We start from the raw sequence: 14,569 nt of genomic DNA on the forward strand, positions 1-14,569 counted from the left end.
TCAACTGTTCTTTCAGTTTCTAGGGAGCTATCACTGATCTTATGGAAGACATCCCACAGTAAATTCACCTCAGTGGAGATTGAGTTGACTTTTCTAATCTGTCTGTGGCTGCCGTGGCTAACTGCAGGTCCCCTGACTCCCCCATGGAGACTCCCTCTCCTTGTTATGGATTCATAATGGTTTAGTTTGCGTTGCTGAGTCAGCCTGGGCGGTCTATTGTGACGCTGTACACTTCCTGTTTTTCCACAATCCCAATGGTACACCACTTTGGAGTGTAACCCTCTCTTTGCCATGCAGGCTCCAGCGGGCACTTTTTTGCCCATAGATCAGGCCTTCTGGCAGGTGCACCAGACATAGGTGTACATGGGCTTCAGCCACAATTGGATCCTGTGGTGCCTACACTGCTGGGTTCTTCCTTTCAGGCTGGAGGATTCAAATTCAGGCTGCAGCTGCCAAGTCCATATTTTCGCCGGACTCCTCTGCCTTCCAACTGGCTTTAGCATTGTCCCCATCTTTGTGGCAACATGGCTGTTGGTCTAGGATGGCTAATCCAGGGCCAAATCACCAGAGTCCTGAGGACTAGGGTCTGTATGCTTCCAGGAGAAGGTCAATGGTTGTTTTGGGCACATTAGGCCCAGGGTGATGTAGGTTTTGGGCGGGAGGTAGTTAGAAGTTTCTATTCAAGCTGTGCTTTCAGCCATCTTGCCAGGCCACACCAGCAAATTCAACATAATTACACATAGACACACAATTTGTGAACAAGACCCTACTCTTATTGTTTATGAGTGACACAAAATGAGGATTGCAGCATTTTGCACTCTGTTGGTAGGTACTGAAAACTGCAGAGGTTGAGCATTTTTTGTTTATGAAGTAGTAGTCACTCAACACGATTCTGTTCTCCAGTTGTCCAAAGCCTGTAGCTGAACCTCTTGAAACAAAAAAGACAACTAGTTCTTGCATCAGATAAACCACAAATATTTGGCATAATCCTTGTGTTAAACCCACACGTGCAGTCATTTCGGTATTATACATTTTAAACAGGTTTGAAGAGATGACGATTACAGCATTCGGTGACCTCTGTTGATTCTCAAATCCATCTTGACTGATGTGATACTCAGTGTAATATCCGTCTAGTCTGTTTCGGCTTAGAGTCTCGTTTTGAGTTTTGACAGGTTATCCTGTCACAAACATGATGGATATCCCATCTGTCATATTCCAAGTGGATCATAGAATATGGCACATGTAATAAGGCAAACCGCATATACCTCACATTTGTGACAGAGTACATATCAACCACTCTAAACCAGGGCCTTAGGCTTCTTGCCTCCTTGTCTCCAACAATTGGTAAACGGATAGAACGTTTCATTCTTATCATGTATCACAGCTAAAGTCTCAGAGCGTAAGTATAACATACTGTTGCTACAGTTAGCATTGCGGGGGAACGATGAAAAGGCGCTGGACATGGCAAGTACATGGGAGGCACTAGTGGTTGAGCTCCAAGGGTGGGGAACGGATGAAGTTGAGGACGATGATACAGTGGAGCAACCTGCGGAAGCGCAGTAATAGAGATGTACCAGGTAGAACACAAACGATGGAACGAGTACATCACTTTTCCTTACAGAACTGAATCTGATTATTGAAGTGGGGAGTAGCCCACGACCAACAACACAGCAACTTAAAAAGAGAGTATCATCCTTCTACCTTGCATTATGGCACACTGACGGGGGGGGGGAGGGTGTATATGCATATAGGAGTGCTGATGGGTAAAGAATATCTGGATGGCAGCGACTTGGATCATATAACACATTGATTTCTGGAAGTCGGATATGCCCTCGGCATGATGGTAATTAACGAAAGGTAATTGTACCTGAAAAAAGCAATAAAAATTTTTTTCGAAAAGAAAAAGTATAACATACTGTCAGATTGGGAAGGGGAGGTGGATGTTGCCTTGAGTGAAAATTATTGGTGCAGTATCATAAACTAAAGACACCAGGCCAGTATCTAAGGCTTCTGTAAGGTACCAAAAGACTTCCTTAGGAATGTTTTGGAAGGCAGGCAAACAGACTTCTAAAACTGAACCTAAAAGATATATCTTCATGCCTGAGAAGCAAACAAAATAATGCAGGTTGTATTGTTTCATCCACCGTGCTTCATATCAAGGTTGGTGTGTCGAAATCCTAGCCATGATAGACGTAGTAGCAGGTCTACAGCTCTCCTTAATATGAGGAAAAGTACCTCCTGCCGTACATTATAAGGATATTGCAAGTCACCAAGGTGTCAGATAACTATGTTCCTCTCTAAGGTTATGGAACTCCAAGGTGACTTGGAATATCCTTGTCCTGTACCCAAAGGGATGGTTTATCCCATATAATACATGGTCACGCCATCACTGTTCCCACAAACTACTTAAAACCTTGGCCCGAAGCTCTTTCATATGAAAGAGCGAGCATGTTTGCAAACATGAAGAACAAAAATAAAACCTCTGAGCCAAAATTAAACACATCAAAAACCTGTTAGTTATTTGTTGCAAAAAGATATTTGAAACAATAGAACTCAGTTAAAAAAATGTGTAGAAACCTGCAGACAGATTCTAGCTTTTCTTTAAGGAGTGCAAAAAATAAATATGTTCTCTGTGCTTGTTATTGTAATTTGTAAGCTAAAACGTGATCTGCCTTTCACCTCGGCTTCTCACAGCAGGCATTGCGACCTAAGAACTCGACTCTAATAACTTTTAATAGTTGAGTTCAGACGTCTTTTCTTTATAGTCAGCGTCGTGGTGTGTCACAAGTCGCCGATTATAAAGAAATTAGAGACTGGCGCATACACAGGGATTACAGAATTCCATGTATTATCCCTTTATTAATATTAATGGTTTTGAAAAATTAGCCACATTGGAGCATGACCTTTCTTTATCCATAAAAGTCTTGCTACTTCAAAGTCTGTCATTATGAAGAACTGACAAAATATATGTATACTGAATAGTGAGGAGTTCTACAATCTGAGTTCCCTGTTGTTTACCGAGAGAGCCTAACAGATTAAAAGATGAAGAGTCAGTCTTTGGTATTACAACCTGGACTAAATGCCTTGACTTGCATTATTAATTTCCTCTACTGGGGCATTCTAGTCTATTCCTGCCAGATGCATCTGTTTTTGTGTAACTTCTTACCTCATATTGTTTTGCCTTTCCAAGTATTTGGTTGAATTTCCTTTAAATGTTGTCCTTTAGTCTACCTTGTAATGTGCAATACGTAATGTATGCTTGTAGGAACTTTTCATGGTGTGATGTATATTCACAAGCCTGTATTCATTTTATTGAGGCATGAATCAAAATATATATATATATTTTGTTAAATAGCTAAAGTCAGGCTGTGGGCATGCAGCAACTGTTCCACGATGAGGGTGAAATCACACCATGAAAGAGATGCCTCACTGGGCACTCTTTAAAAGTATTATTGTAATTAGTAGCTTTATTATTATTACTGTTATACTTGTTGTTGACATTATTATTACTGTTGTTGCTATTGTTTTGAATTTTTTTCTCATATATGGATCAAGTACATCTTTTCCATAACTAGTTTGCTGTAGTGTCGCTTTCTCTTTGAGTTCACTTTGGGCTCTGTATTTTGCAGCGGCATCTGAGACCCCCATGCTTCCATCGTCCCTTATGTTACTGAACACAGCCCATGAATATCTGGGCAGGAGATCATGGTGCTGCAACTCGGATGGAGCACTCCTTAAATTCTATGTAAGTATACACTGAGAAGGGGAACATCTTTTTGGTCTCCCTATTCTCTATCACAGATATTTCTATGGACATCTTTATGTAGGCTGGTGTGGTATGATGGACATTTGCATTGAGCCAAAGTACTCATCTTGTCCAACACATGATTTCCCTTGACTACATATTTGCCCCACTAGGTCTTATCTTTACCCTCTCTAATCCTTCCTCACCTTTACAATCTTTGCGTCAAACTTCTCTCCTCGCTTCTGCGAGTCATAATTTCGTTAACACTCACCTTAAGAAATTGTAAGCTCTTCAGTCCAACACATACATTTTGTGTCTTACGTCTCCATTTTATTATGTTATGTGTATTTGAAAAGCGCACTTGCAACCGCAAGGGTATAATGGCACTGCAACTGACTTTCTACTACTAATCCATATTGTCTCCTCCAACTACCCATTCATTTGAATAGTTTTCAGAAATCGTTCCCCTGTGCTTGCACGGACATTTAATTTGATGCAGAATATAGGAGAATCCAACATTTATGAGCTTACAGTCCCACTGAGTCTTCTTGTTTTACTGGGTAGCACAATTTTTCTCTAAATGGTTGATTCCCCGTGTGTATTTTTTTTACTGAAAGCTGGTTGGATAATTCATGCTTTTAAAAAAAAATTGAGACTTTGATTGTCCTGACTGCTTCCCTAAAAGTAAGGAAAGCCCTGGGCAGGCGACGGAGGTGCAGTTAATTGTTGGAGAAATGTTTCTGATACAGGAACCATAGGTCTTTCTCTTGAGTGCAGCGCTAATGACTGTCATGCTTGTGTGCTTTTTCTTAGGTTCGGGTGCTGCAGAAGGAGCTTTCAGTTTCTACCTCAGAAGATACTCACCCCTACAAAGAGGAGCTGGAGACTGCACTGGAGCAGTGCTTCTACTGTCTATACAGCTTCCCTAGCAAGAAGAGCAAAGCCCGCTATCTGGAAGAGCACTCTGCCCAGCAGGTGAGGCCTAACCCCCACCCCTACTCTGCCCCTGGTAGAGGGTCTAGAACTAAGAAGGTGTAAGCCGCTGGACTTAATACATGAGGTCATGGTGATGTACTCCTTCAGTCACAGGAGGAATTTGGGGATGGGGCTGGCCCCTTGGAACATGATGAGATAGTTTTCCACAGGGATACTATAGTGCTTGGTAAACCATGAAATCTGTAGTTATACAAAAAGGCTCCAGTGGTTTATGTTCAAGGTATTGAATAACGATGAACAGCAATATTGACATTAAGTACGCTGATGTCCTGTCTCCACATCCCAGCCTCTAAAACCCTGGATTACAATTCTCAACGTGACCTCTGGAGTAGTGGTTACCTCCTCAGAGGAAGTAGGTGGTCAAATGTCCAGCACACCTCAGGGAAAAGAAGTGTAATTCAGCGAGTGTCCTTGTTGATTTTCATGTTCCAGTGGAGCACACCACTAAAGGAATAAGATATTCTGTTCTCTAAATCATTGTTGTAGTTCCAAAATACTCCAAAGTGAACAACCTCGATCTCCTTATTTCTATGTTGCTTATACTTCCAATATCCCCTTTCCTCTAAACTGGGCAGTTCATTTAGCAACTTCCTATTCAGATTTCGCAAGGAACACCGAAAACTAACCACACACTCATTCATGATTTTTCCACTAGTCACTTTTAGACAAATGCTGGTCTCGCTCTCCTACTGGATACACATGCTCCATCGTCTCACCTTCTCTGAAAAGTCCTGCCAGACCCTAGTTGATAATCATACCCCTTTATTTTCAAAAAAGGTCAAACCTAAATCCTCTCCACCTAGATGTCCCAAGGAAATGAATGCCAACAAATTAAATATCTAGAACATGGGTCTCCAAATTTATGGAAAGTCCCCCTGAGCTAATAGCAAATGTTATCACTGTGAAATAGTGACCACATATGTTCACACTACACTGTGACTGCACTGTGCAGGATTATCACTAGTGACCACCTAAGCATGTCAGGCGAGGCTACCTGCAAAAATGCCACATAAGATTAGCAATGTTAAATGCCTCTACCTTAATAATGCAATAACAACCAAAGCATTGCATGCACCCTCTGGCACAAAAGATATAACCATAGCAATAAGTCTCCCCAACTGAAGTTCAATTATCAGTCAACTTTAAACGTATTTTGGAATTGCAACCTTATGTCTTCATTAGCATATTAGTTTTTCTAAATACGTATATTTTTCTAACAAATACAACTTTCCATTTTGGGCAAAGTAATTCAATTTTCCAGAAGAAAAACCTTTTCTGAAAAAACAATGTGATTGACATTTTCATCCAGTGCTCACATAGACCGATTCTGCTTCAAATACCCAAGTATTACAATCAACGGCAATGGATGCCTGTAAAATGCTAGTAATGTCCAGCATTATACCAGGGCCACCTTTGTGCAAAGATTGGACACCATGATGGCAGGATGCTCACTATATATCCTTCATGGCCATTATTTTGCAAGGGGTGGCCTCGTTTATATCAGGGTTGGCTAAAAGTAGGTCAGTCATGTTCTTGATATGTCCGTGATGCTACCAATGTGCCACAGCTTGATTAAAAATGCCCAAAATACGCCAATGATGACTTTTATTATGCACATGCCCCTAATGTGAGAGGAAGGGACACAGTTGTGCTAGAGATGAACTCTGCATGATGGGAAACAACATATACGTTGGTGATCATTGACCCAGGCATAACTTCCAAGATGGAACACTTTATTAGAGAGGGGCATAATGTCTTACACTCATACATAACTGTGCACGCATGAGACACTCACACACACAAAGACAAATGCACATGAGGCTCTTAATTGTATCGGCGCTAGATTCATAACCTGCTATCCTCAGCTCTTAGAATGATCATGTTCCACACTAAAGCATTTTCACATTGTCTCCTGCAGTCCCACACTTTGGTGGGGCAGCACTGGTCACTGCTTAGGCTACTGCTGACAATCTTCTTTCATGACCAATTGTTCACTCATACATGGTGTGACTGATACTGCAGGGCCTACAACATGGTCAATCTCCTTGTGACTTTGGAAGATTGAGAGCAGAGACAGAGGATCATGTGACAGATGTCTTCGACTGATACGGTGTATGTTGAAGTGTTAATCTGAGGCACTGCCCTTGGTTTGGCTGTCTGCCACTGTAAGGGTATTGGGATGAACAGTGCTGTCTTCTTTGCACAGGCCCCTGAGTGAGTTACTGGGCTTAGCTTCACCTCTGAGAGCTACTTTGAAGGTGCGTACGAGCTACCCGTAGCTCCTGGGCTACTCTTCGGTGACTCCTGATCAAGAGCAATTAGACATATGTTGTAAATGCACATCCCCAGCTGGTATCATCATCCTGAAATAGTATTCCTCACCCACAAACAAAACATTGCTATTGATTAGAAACCCTTTACAAGGCTAAAAACTATATAAGACATTAATCAAAGTAGCCAAACACTGTCCCACCACCTTCCTCCATCCCCAACTTTGTACTGAACTCAGTTGATCTTAGTGAATGTTTTATTTGTATTATTAGCATATCATGTAGAACACTTCCCCATCACTCATGGTGTACACAATGCATGCCCCTTACATATTATACACAAGGAATTCATGAAAAGCTTAACAACACAATCTTAGATTGCCATCCTACACACTGAATCATCTTCTGTGATGATGTCTTGCGGTCATCTTTTATGAAGTCCCTGCCTCCTAAGGCATCATTAACATCTTTCTTGATACAGATGTCCTCCTTCACATTCCTGAATACAGGTTACTCCTGTCCTTCATCAATAACCCATACTCCGCCCAGTTGAGCTCTGCAGTTATCACCCTCTCACACTCCATTCCGTGGGAAAATTCTTGCAGGGTAATAGCCAACCAGCTTTAAGAGCACAACCTCCTCAACTCTACCAATCTGGGTTTTATCCCCACTGTAATACAAATACTGCCACTACCCTGGTAGTACATGTCATTGTGTAATCACTGATAATGGTTAATCATGCCTCTTGATGCTACCTAATCTCTCCTTTGATACCACCAACCGCTAGGTTTTAATGGAAGTGCGATTCTTGCATGGTATCACCACTACTATATTAGACTGTTCAACCTCTTCTTCTTTGACAGAAAAAAGTTTGTGGAAATCCTATGGTTCTTCTGCAATCTGTATTCCTATATTTCCCATATTGGCAGCTGAAAGAGATCGCAGCAAACCACGTACTGACAACGGTTTCCCTGCTGTCCTCCCTGGAGCTCAACAATCAGAAGTCTATCTGAAGGACAGTACAGAAGTTGACATTGCTGAGATAGATCATCCTGAGGGTAAAAAAGGGTTACGCCCTGGCCAAGAAGAAGGCTCCTTAGGGCCTCCAGGCTCATTCCACTAAGGCCAAGGCCGCCACTATGGCATTGGCAAGGGGTATTAGTGTTGGACATCTGTCAACACCTTCTCCAAGGTTACTGCCTCTTTTCTCAAGTCCACAGAGAAGACCATTTCACTGGCTCAGGTGTGCAGGACTTTCTAGTTTGAAACCCATTCCTCAGACCTTCCACCTCTTATGAGGTGACCCTGTGATATCTTTTCAAAAGGTGAGGAATCTGCGGTTCGTAGTGTCCATTAGAAGGACAAGTTGCTTCCCTTCAGTAGCAGTCTTTCTGGTGCCTACTCAATTTAACCTCGGGTTCTTCAATGCCACCCCTCTGTGCTATTCTAGTGAGTGAACTATGGGATTCTAAAAACATTAGGTACGACACACTGTCATGTTCACAATCTGTCACAGCTGTTCAATGTCTGAGGGTGTGGAAGAGTTGGATAAAAAACCAGCATTGGCATAGCCAATAGGTCTCACCTTTGGGACCTTATAAATATTTAGTTATGCAACACAATATCATTGGTACAACAACATCAACTGTTGCATGGCTAAACACTTATAAATTCCCAAAGGCGAGACCTATTGGCTATGCAAATGCTAGTTATCATCAGAAATGACATAGAGACGCAAAAGGGCAGAAAAGGGACAAGGAAAAGAGAAGGAAAAGATTACAAACAGTGGGAAAGGGAGATAGATAAATGAAAAGGACCCTTCGAAATTTGGACGAACAGGAAGGTTAAGGTGTTCAGGTAAAGAGGCATCAGATGGCGTCATGGCCAAGCATTCTTTGATATTCAACGGCGCAAGCTTCCAAAAAAAAAACGTTGACCCCCTGCACGTATTTTATTTAGTTGTTTTTACAAATTAAGGGGCTGATTTACAAGCCCCTTGCGCCACTTTTTCGTCACTTTTCCCATGTTTAAAATGACGCAAAAGTGGCGCAAGGGCCTTGTAAATAAGCCCCCAAGTCCGCATGGGAAAAAGACAATGTCAAATATAGGCTGCTGTGCCTACTACTCTGTTAGAATCGCTAGGTATATGTGAGAGAGTTGGTGCTGTGAAACCCAGGAGCTTGGCGCTCAGCGCAGGCTGCGGAGACGGGCCAGATCCTCCAGCCCCCCTTGCGGTGCGGCTTGGCAGGAATGCGGCCCTGAAGCTGAAGAAGACATCTCAGGGCGGCCGCTCCACCTCTCCCGCTCACACCTGGCTGTGCCCCTAGGGGCTCGTGGCGGTAATAAGATGCTCTCGCGGAGTCTAACCGGGTCCTCCAAGGCGTTGTTCCGCCCCGCTGCCTCCTTCAGATGAAAAAAAAAGATTTTTTGCTTTCTTGGAATTATGAAAATGTCCCCTGACTCCCGAAGGCAAACAAAGCAGGCATCTGAAGCATATTGTGGTGCCGCAGGCCGCATCAGGGCAGTGTACTTTGGTAGGACGGGCAGGGAAAGAGGGGAGGTAGTATGTTTGTTTATATATTGTGTTGTAATTGCACTTCTAAAATGCTTGCGTTTTACTTGGACCACTGTATTGCTCAATGGCCGTAGGGGCTGGTCAGAGTCAGTCGCATGTCAGCTTCAGATACACTGGACGGCACCAGGGTCTCCGAGATGGACTCAAAGGGGAAAGGTGTGAGACCCTGTGTTATTGCTTTAAAGCCTGCATAAGAAGGGAGTGAGGAAGCCAGACCCAACAAGGAGTGTCGAGGTTTCTGACTTTTTTTTTGTATTATTGATCCAAATATATTGAGCGCTTTATATGAGCATCAGTTACATCACACAAGCTCGCATTCTTGTTTTTGAGGCGCTGGGACTCGAACGTGGTTCACTGATTACAATGTCGGAAGCTCTGGCCGTAGAGCCACACCAATGTGGTAAGAACAACAGAGTTGTGAGATTGTGGTCTTGTAAAACTTGCAAATGCCGCCATTAATCAAGCCGGATGGCTCTGTCTGGCTTCGAGCCCATTGGCGCCTGTTGTCTGTTGTCTCACAAAACTCTTCTGTGCAGTAAGGGAGGGGGAGGAGCTGGTGAGAGAGGGGGAGGAAAGCCTGCCATACGAGGAAAGGAATGCTAGAAACCAGGATAGCAGCTGTGCATGTGCATGACATCGCGAACGCAAACTGGAGGCCTGAAAAAAGCCACTAGGTTAGCACTTCCTAAACCCGCTTACTAAAACTCTCTCCAGAGCAGCGCTATAAGCGCTGGCTCAGGCGAGACCTAAAAAACCTCATCATTGTGCAGGGGTGGTGCCGATATATGGCACAATGGCGTCTTTTCCAGGGCCGATCCTATGCCTATCTGGAGCAGTGGCTAAAATTTTCTTCCAGAAACACTCTGGTGCCTTTGAGTAAAAAGGTGAGGAATGTGTTGTTAGATAGAGTAATCCCCAGAGTGCAGCCGCGGATAGAGAGGAGCAGCAACATCATCGTGTTGCCCGCCAGTAGATTGGGGACATCATCAGAACCACCAATGACTTGATCAGCATGACCCGCCTTTGAAATCTGAAGTGACAGGAGCAGCTGCAATAAGCCACCAGTGCGACCCTGCTCTGACCTTTCACAGTGAGCGACGAGTGTGCAGACTGCAGTGGAATCCAGCCACAAGCGAAGCGTTTCTCCCTCCCCTTCCAAAGGGGCTTGCAGAAGAGCTAGTCTGTGTGATCCTGCCTCAACCCTAACAGCACCAGCAAGATTTAAGCCTGCTGAACTTAAAATCCACCTGAACAACGATTTGGGAGTCGACATTGAGTAAAATCTCAAGGGAGACCGTGAGCTCTGTCGTGCTGGGAGGCACTGGGGAGAAGTTTGCCATCATCCGACGGTCTTCAACCTCCCTCCTCTCTGGAACGAATGTGTGAATAGGCGGTGAGCCCGCGAAGACTACTACGGGGTCCCTTTGCATTTTATTGAGCCCTGATGGTCCCGATCTCTCCTGGCCCGGCTATTTGGAATTATGGCCTCCATTGGGAGGAGGCGCTGAGCCCTTGGCCTCCTGTGTTACGTCATCACAGCCCAGTCCTCATGTTGTTCTGTGCCCTTCGGCCATGGGGAGAAGTGTTGGAGATCTATGGAAGAGTGAGCCTGCGGTATGACCCTTCTCCGATAGTATAGGAGAATCACCCCAGGGCCTCATGCCCACTTGTAAGGATGTCCCAGGAGAGGAAGTGACTTCTCTCCCACGCTGCACGGAGCGACGCATCAGAGCAGGCCATTCCTGATTTGTGAGGACAGCCGGTAAGTCCCCGATATCCGCCGGCACTATAGGACTGGTGCGCATAGACCTGCAGTGTTGTTCTCCTGTCGCATGAACTTAAGGGAATTCTGCTCCTGGGGTGGGACCAGGTCCCCCATAGTCTTGTGGAGCAAGGCGGGCCGGAGGTCGAAGCACTCATAAGGGGCAGATGAGTACTGCGGGCTTGGCCTCATCTCTTAACTCGTTGCTGCAGAAGGTACCGTCTTTCGCCATCCATTTCGTTATCAGGTAGCCGTGCCTGTTTTACTTTCGACGTTCTGCCTATCATCAACGCTTACCCGTGCAAACTTTGCTAGTTTAATAACTACGGGAGAAAAAGAAGATAACAAGCAGCGGCCCTGCTGCTGTCCCGCCAATCAAAGGCACTCCCATTGACCGCATGCTCGAACGTGCTGTGAGTGTCATTAGCACCAAATTGCACTCGTGGATCTACCCCATTGGTGACTGTGTTATTGTCAATTTTAGGTTTCTGTTTTTAGCTCGTAACCTGCTGTTTGATACTTGTTCACATTTTGCCCCAAGGAGCGATATTACTCTGGTGCCTTTAGGATTTTTCTACTAATCATTGAACCGCCATACACAGAGCCACATGCATTTTCACAGGGCTCCCAAAACCTCTCCTGGATCTATTCAGGGTCCCCAGTATCAGTCTTCTTCTCGCACTCTGGAAACCTAATGCTCTGGAACGCCACTTGGGGCTCCTTTCCAAGACCCAGCAGATCTTTCCAACAGGCTCATCTTCCTCTCTACCATCCATATGGCTAATAGATTTGACGTTTTCTCAACTATTGACTGACTTTACAGTTTGGCCTACTTATCCATTGACTCTGGCACCTCGAGACCTGCTATCTTTCCACAGTAGACTTTCATAATCCCAGTGCTGACTGTATATTTTCTTTGCTCATTGGAACGTTGCAGGCCTTAAAGAGAAAATTAACGATTCTCCAGTATTGTATCTTTTATAGATTCACGTACTTGAATCCTCCTTGTCGTCATGGTAAGAGTCCCATGGTAACAGTAAAATAGTAGTACCAAGCTTTAAACTTACTTCCCCTTGATATTCAGTAGTATCCAGTTAACATAATTTTAGAACATCCACTGCAGGGCCACCATACCTCAAATTTCGTACCAAACGTTGTGTGTCAGGGAGCCTCCCTGAGCTCTGCTCAGTCAGTGTTTCTACTTTACCCTTTTGAACTTTCAACTGGCAGTTCTTTTTCTACAACCATCTCTTCAGCTGACGTACGGTTGGAAGAGAGTGTACCTTTTCTGCTTTCTTCAGAATGTCTGAGTCTAAAAAAGGGTTATTTAAGTCCTGCAAGACTTGTGGAAAGTCCAGGCTTTTTTCTGAGGATCCACATATGGAATGCCTGTATTGTCTGTATCCGGATCATAAGCCCAGAGACTGTAAGTACTGTCATACGTTCCCTTCAAAAACCTTCAAGCATCGTGAGGGAAGACTGCTCCTCTGGCTATCAAAGAGGAAGTCTGTGAGGGAATCCGACTCTGAGAGTGAGGAGAAGCCTCATACCTTCTCCAAGAAGAGAAAGGAAGAAGATTCTTCTTCTGCCCAAAGAGATCCGAAAAAATCCAGGTCTCAGAGTAAGGAAAGATCTGTGGAGAAGAGGGCTAAAAACGAACAGCCTGACACCACTCACGTGCAGCAAAGATCTGGCTCTGCACCTCGGTCTGCGCTGCATACTCCTTTCAAGGATGCTCCTTCCGAGAAAATCCACCTGTCGACGATGAGACAATCTCCGTCTACGACCTCCGTCTCCACCAGATCAGATACACCGGCGACGGTCTTGTCGGCGACTTCTACGACTTAGACGGCTGTAGCATCATCGAGGACGAAAGTGGGGATGTCATTGGCTGCAGCTGTGAGACCATCTCCGTCGGCAAGGACTTAACCGTCGACAGCCCTGCTCAACACCGCACCATCAACGAGCAGTTCCACACTGTCGACGCAGTCAGTTATACCATCAGTGGTAGTGTCTACGATCCCGTTGACGGCCCCTTCGGCGGCCTCATCGATGAAGGGAGAAGACATGGCTTTTCCAAAGGTAATCCCTTCTCTTTTGCAAGACTTTCCTAAGATCTCTCCATTGCCTCCTACTTGTTGCTTGGACTTCCAGGAATCCAAGGATGAGGGTCCTGATGGTCCTGCATATAGCCCCTCACACCTCAGGGTCAAATGCCAAGAATCTGAGGATGACCCTTCTGCATATCTAGAGGGCGAATATTCATTCTCATACACAGGACGTCCCAGCATGCAATGCTTAGACACTTTTCAGGAGGATTATCCATATGAGGAACAGGAGGGTAACCACCAGCAAGAACCCTCCAGCAGCATCCCTGGTTCATTGGTTGCTGACTTGCGTCTGATGCTCAGTGATTATTACAAACGTTTCCCTGAGGCTAATGCTAGGTAGAAGCCACCTTTTACACAGGAGGTACCTACCATCATCCCAGATCCATAGACCACGCCTACTCTACTGAGACGCAAAAATCTGCAGCTTTTAAAGATTCCTGTCCAAGCGCATAACAGTGGTGACTTGCAGCTAGAGTAGGGAGAGCTGCAGTTGAACCCGGATGACCGGGATGAATGAAAAGACTACGTGGCGCACACACAACCTTCTCCCACTCTGCCAATGGCCGATTCTCCACTAGCTGATATTGGCGGTTTTCATGACCTCTTAGAGCGGGTGTCAAAACGTTTTCATCTTCCCATGCCCGTCAAGCAGAGGGAGTGTTTTTTGTATGAGTTTAAGGTTGCTACGCAGCGCTCCACCAGAGCCATCCTCATAGTGGATTACCTGTGGCAGGAGGACCTGAAGTTACTGAAAATTCCCAGCCATAAATAGAGGGCACCTGAGGATTTTCCTGCGTGTCTTATTGGCCATCCACGACCTGACTGCGTTATTATGCAGACCACCCAAAGAAGATCCAAAAATCCTGCATCGCCATGTATTGCCCCATCAGATAAGGAAGGACGCAGGTTGGATATCATTGGCAAGAGATTTTCCACGCTGGCAGCAACAGCCATCAGGGCCTCCAACGCCATAGCTATCCCCTGGAGATATGACCGGCAAATGTGGTCCGACATCTCCCCCTCACGAGAATATCTTCCTGAGGATAAGAAAAAGGAGGCAAAGTTACATAGTCTGAGAAGGGGAGAGTGCCTCTTTGGAGATCATTGATA

General features: G+C 44.8%; 1 protein-coding gene across 8 annotated transcripts in view; it reads left to right on the forward strand.

Annotated features, from left to right (window-relative positions):
• CABIN1 (calcineurin binding protein 1) overlaps positions 1 to 14,569 on the forward strand; it is a 1,566,474-nt gene that overhangs the window by 400,978 nt on the left and 1,150,927 nt on the right. For all 8 annotated transcript variants that reach the window (XM_085634628.1, XM_085634623.1, XM_085634621.1 and 5 more), the window contains 2 exons: positions 3,630 to 3,745; positions 4,559 to 4,720. In XM_085634628.1, the coding sequence (XP_085490754.1) occupies positions 3,630 to 3,745; positions 4,559 to 4,720 (278 nt within the window). The remainder of the gene's footprint in view (positions 1 to 3,629; positions 3,746 to 4,558; positions 4,721 to 14,569) is intronic.

Source organism: Triturus cristatus, chromosome 11 (genome assembly GCF_964204655.1).
Source record: "Triturus cristatus chromosome 11, aTriCri1.1, whole genome shotgun sequence".
Taxonomy (NCBI): Eukaryota; Metazoa; Chordata; class Amphibia; order Caudata; family Salamandridae; genus Triturus; species Triturus cristatus.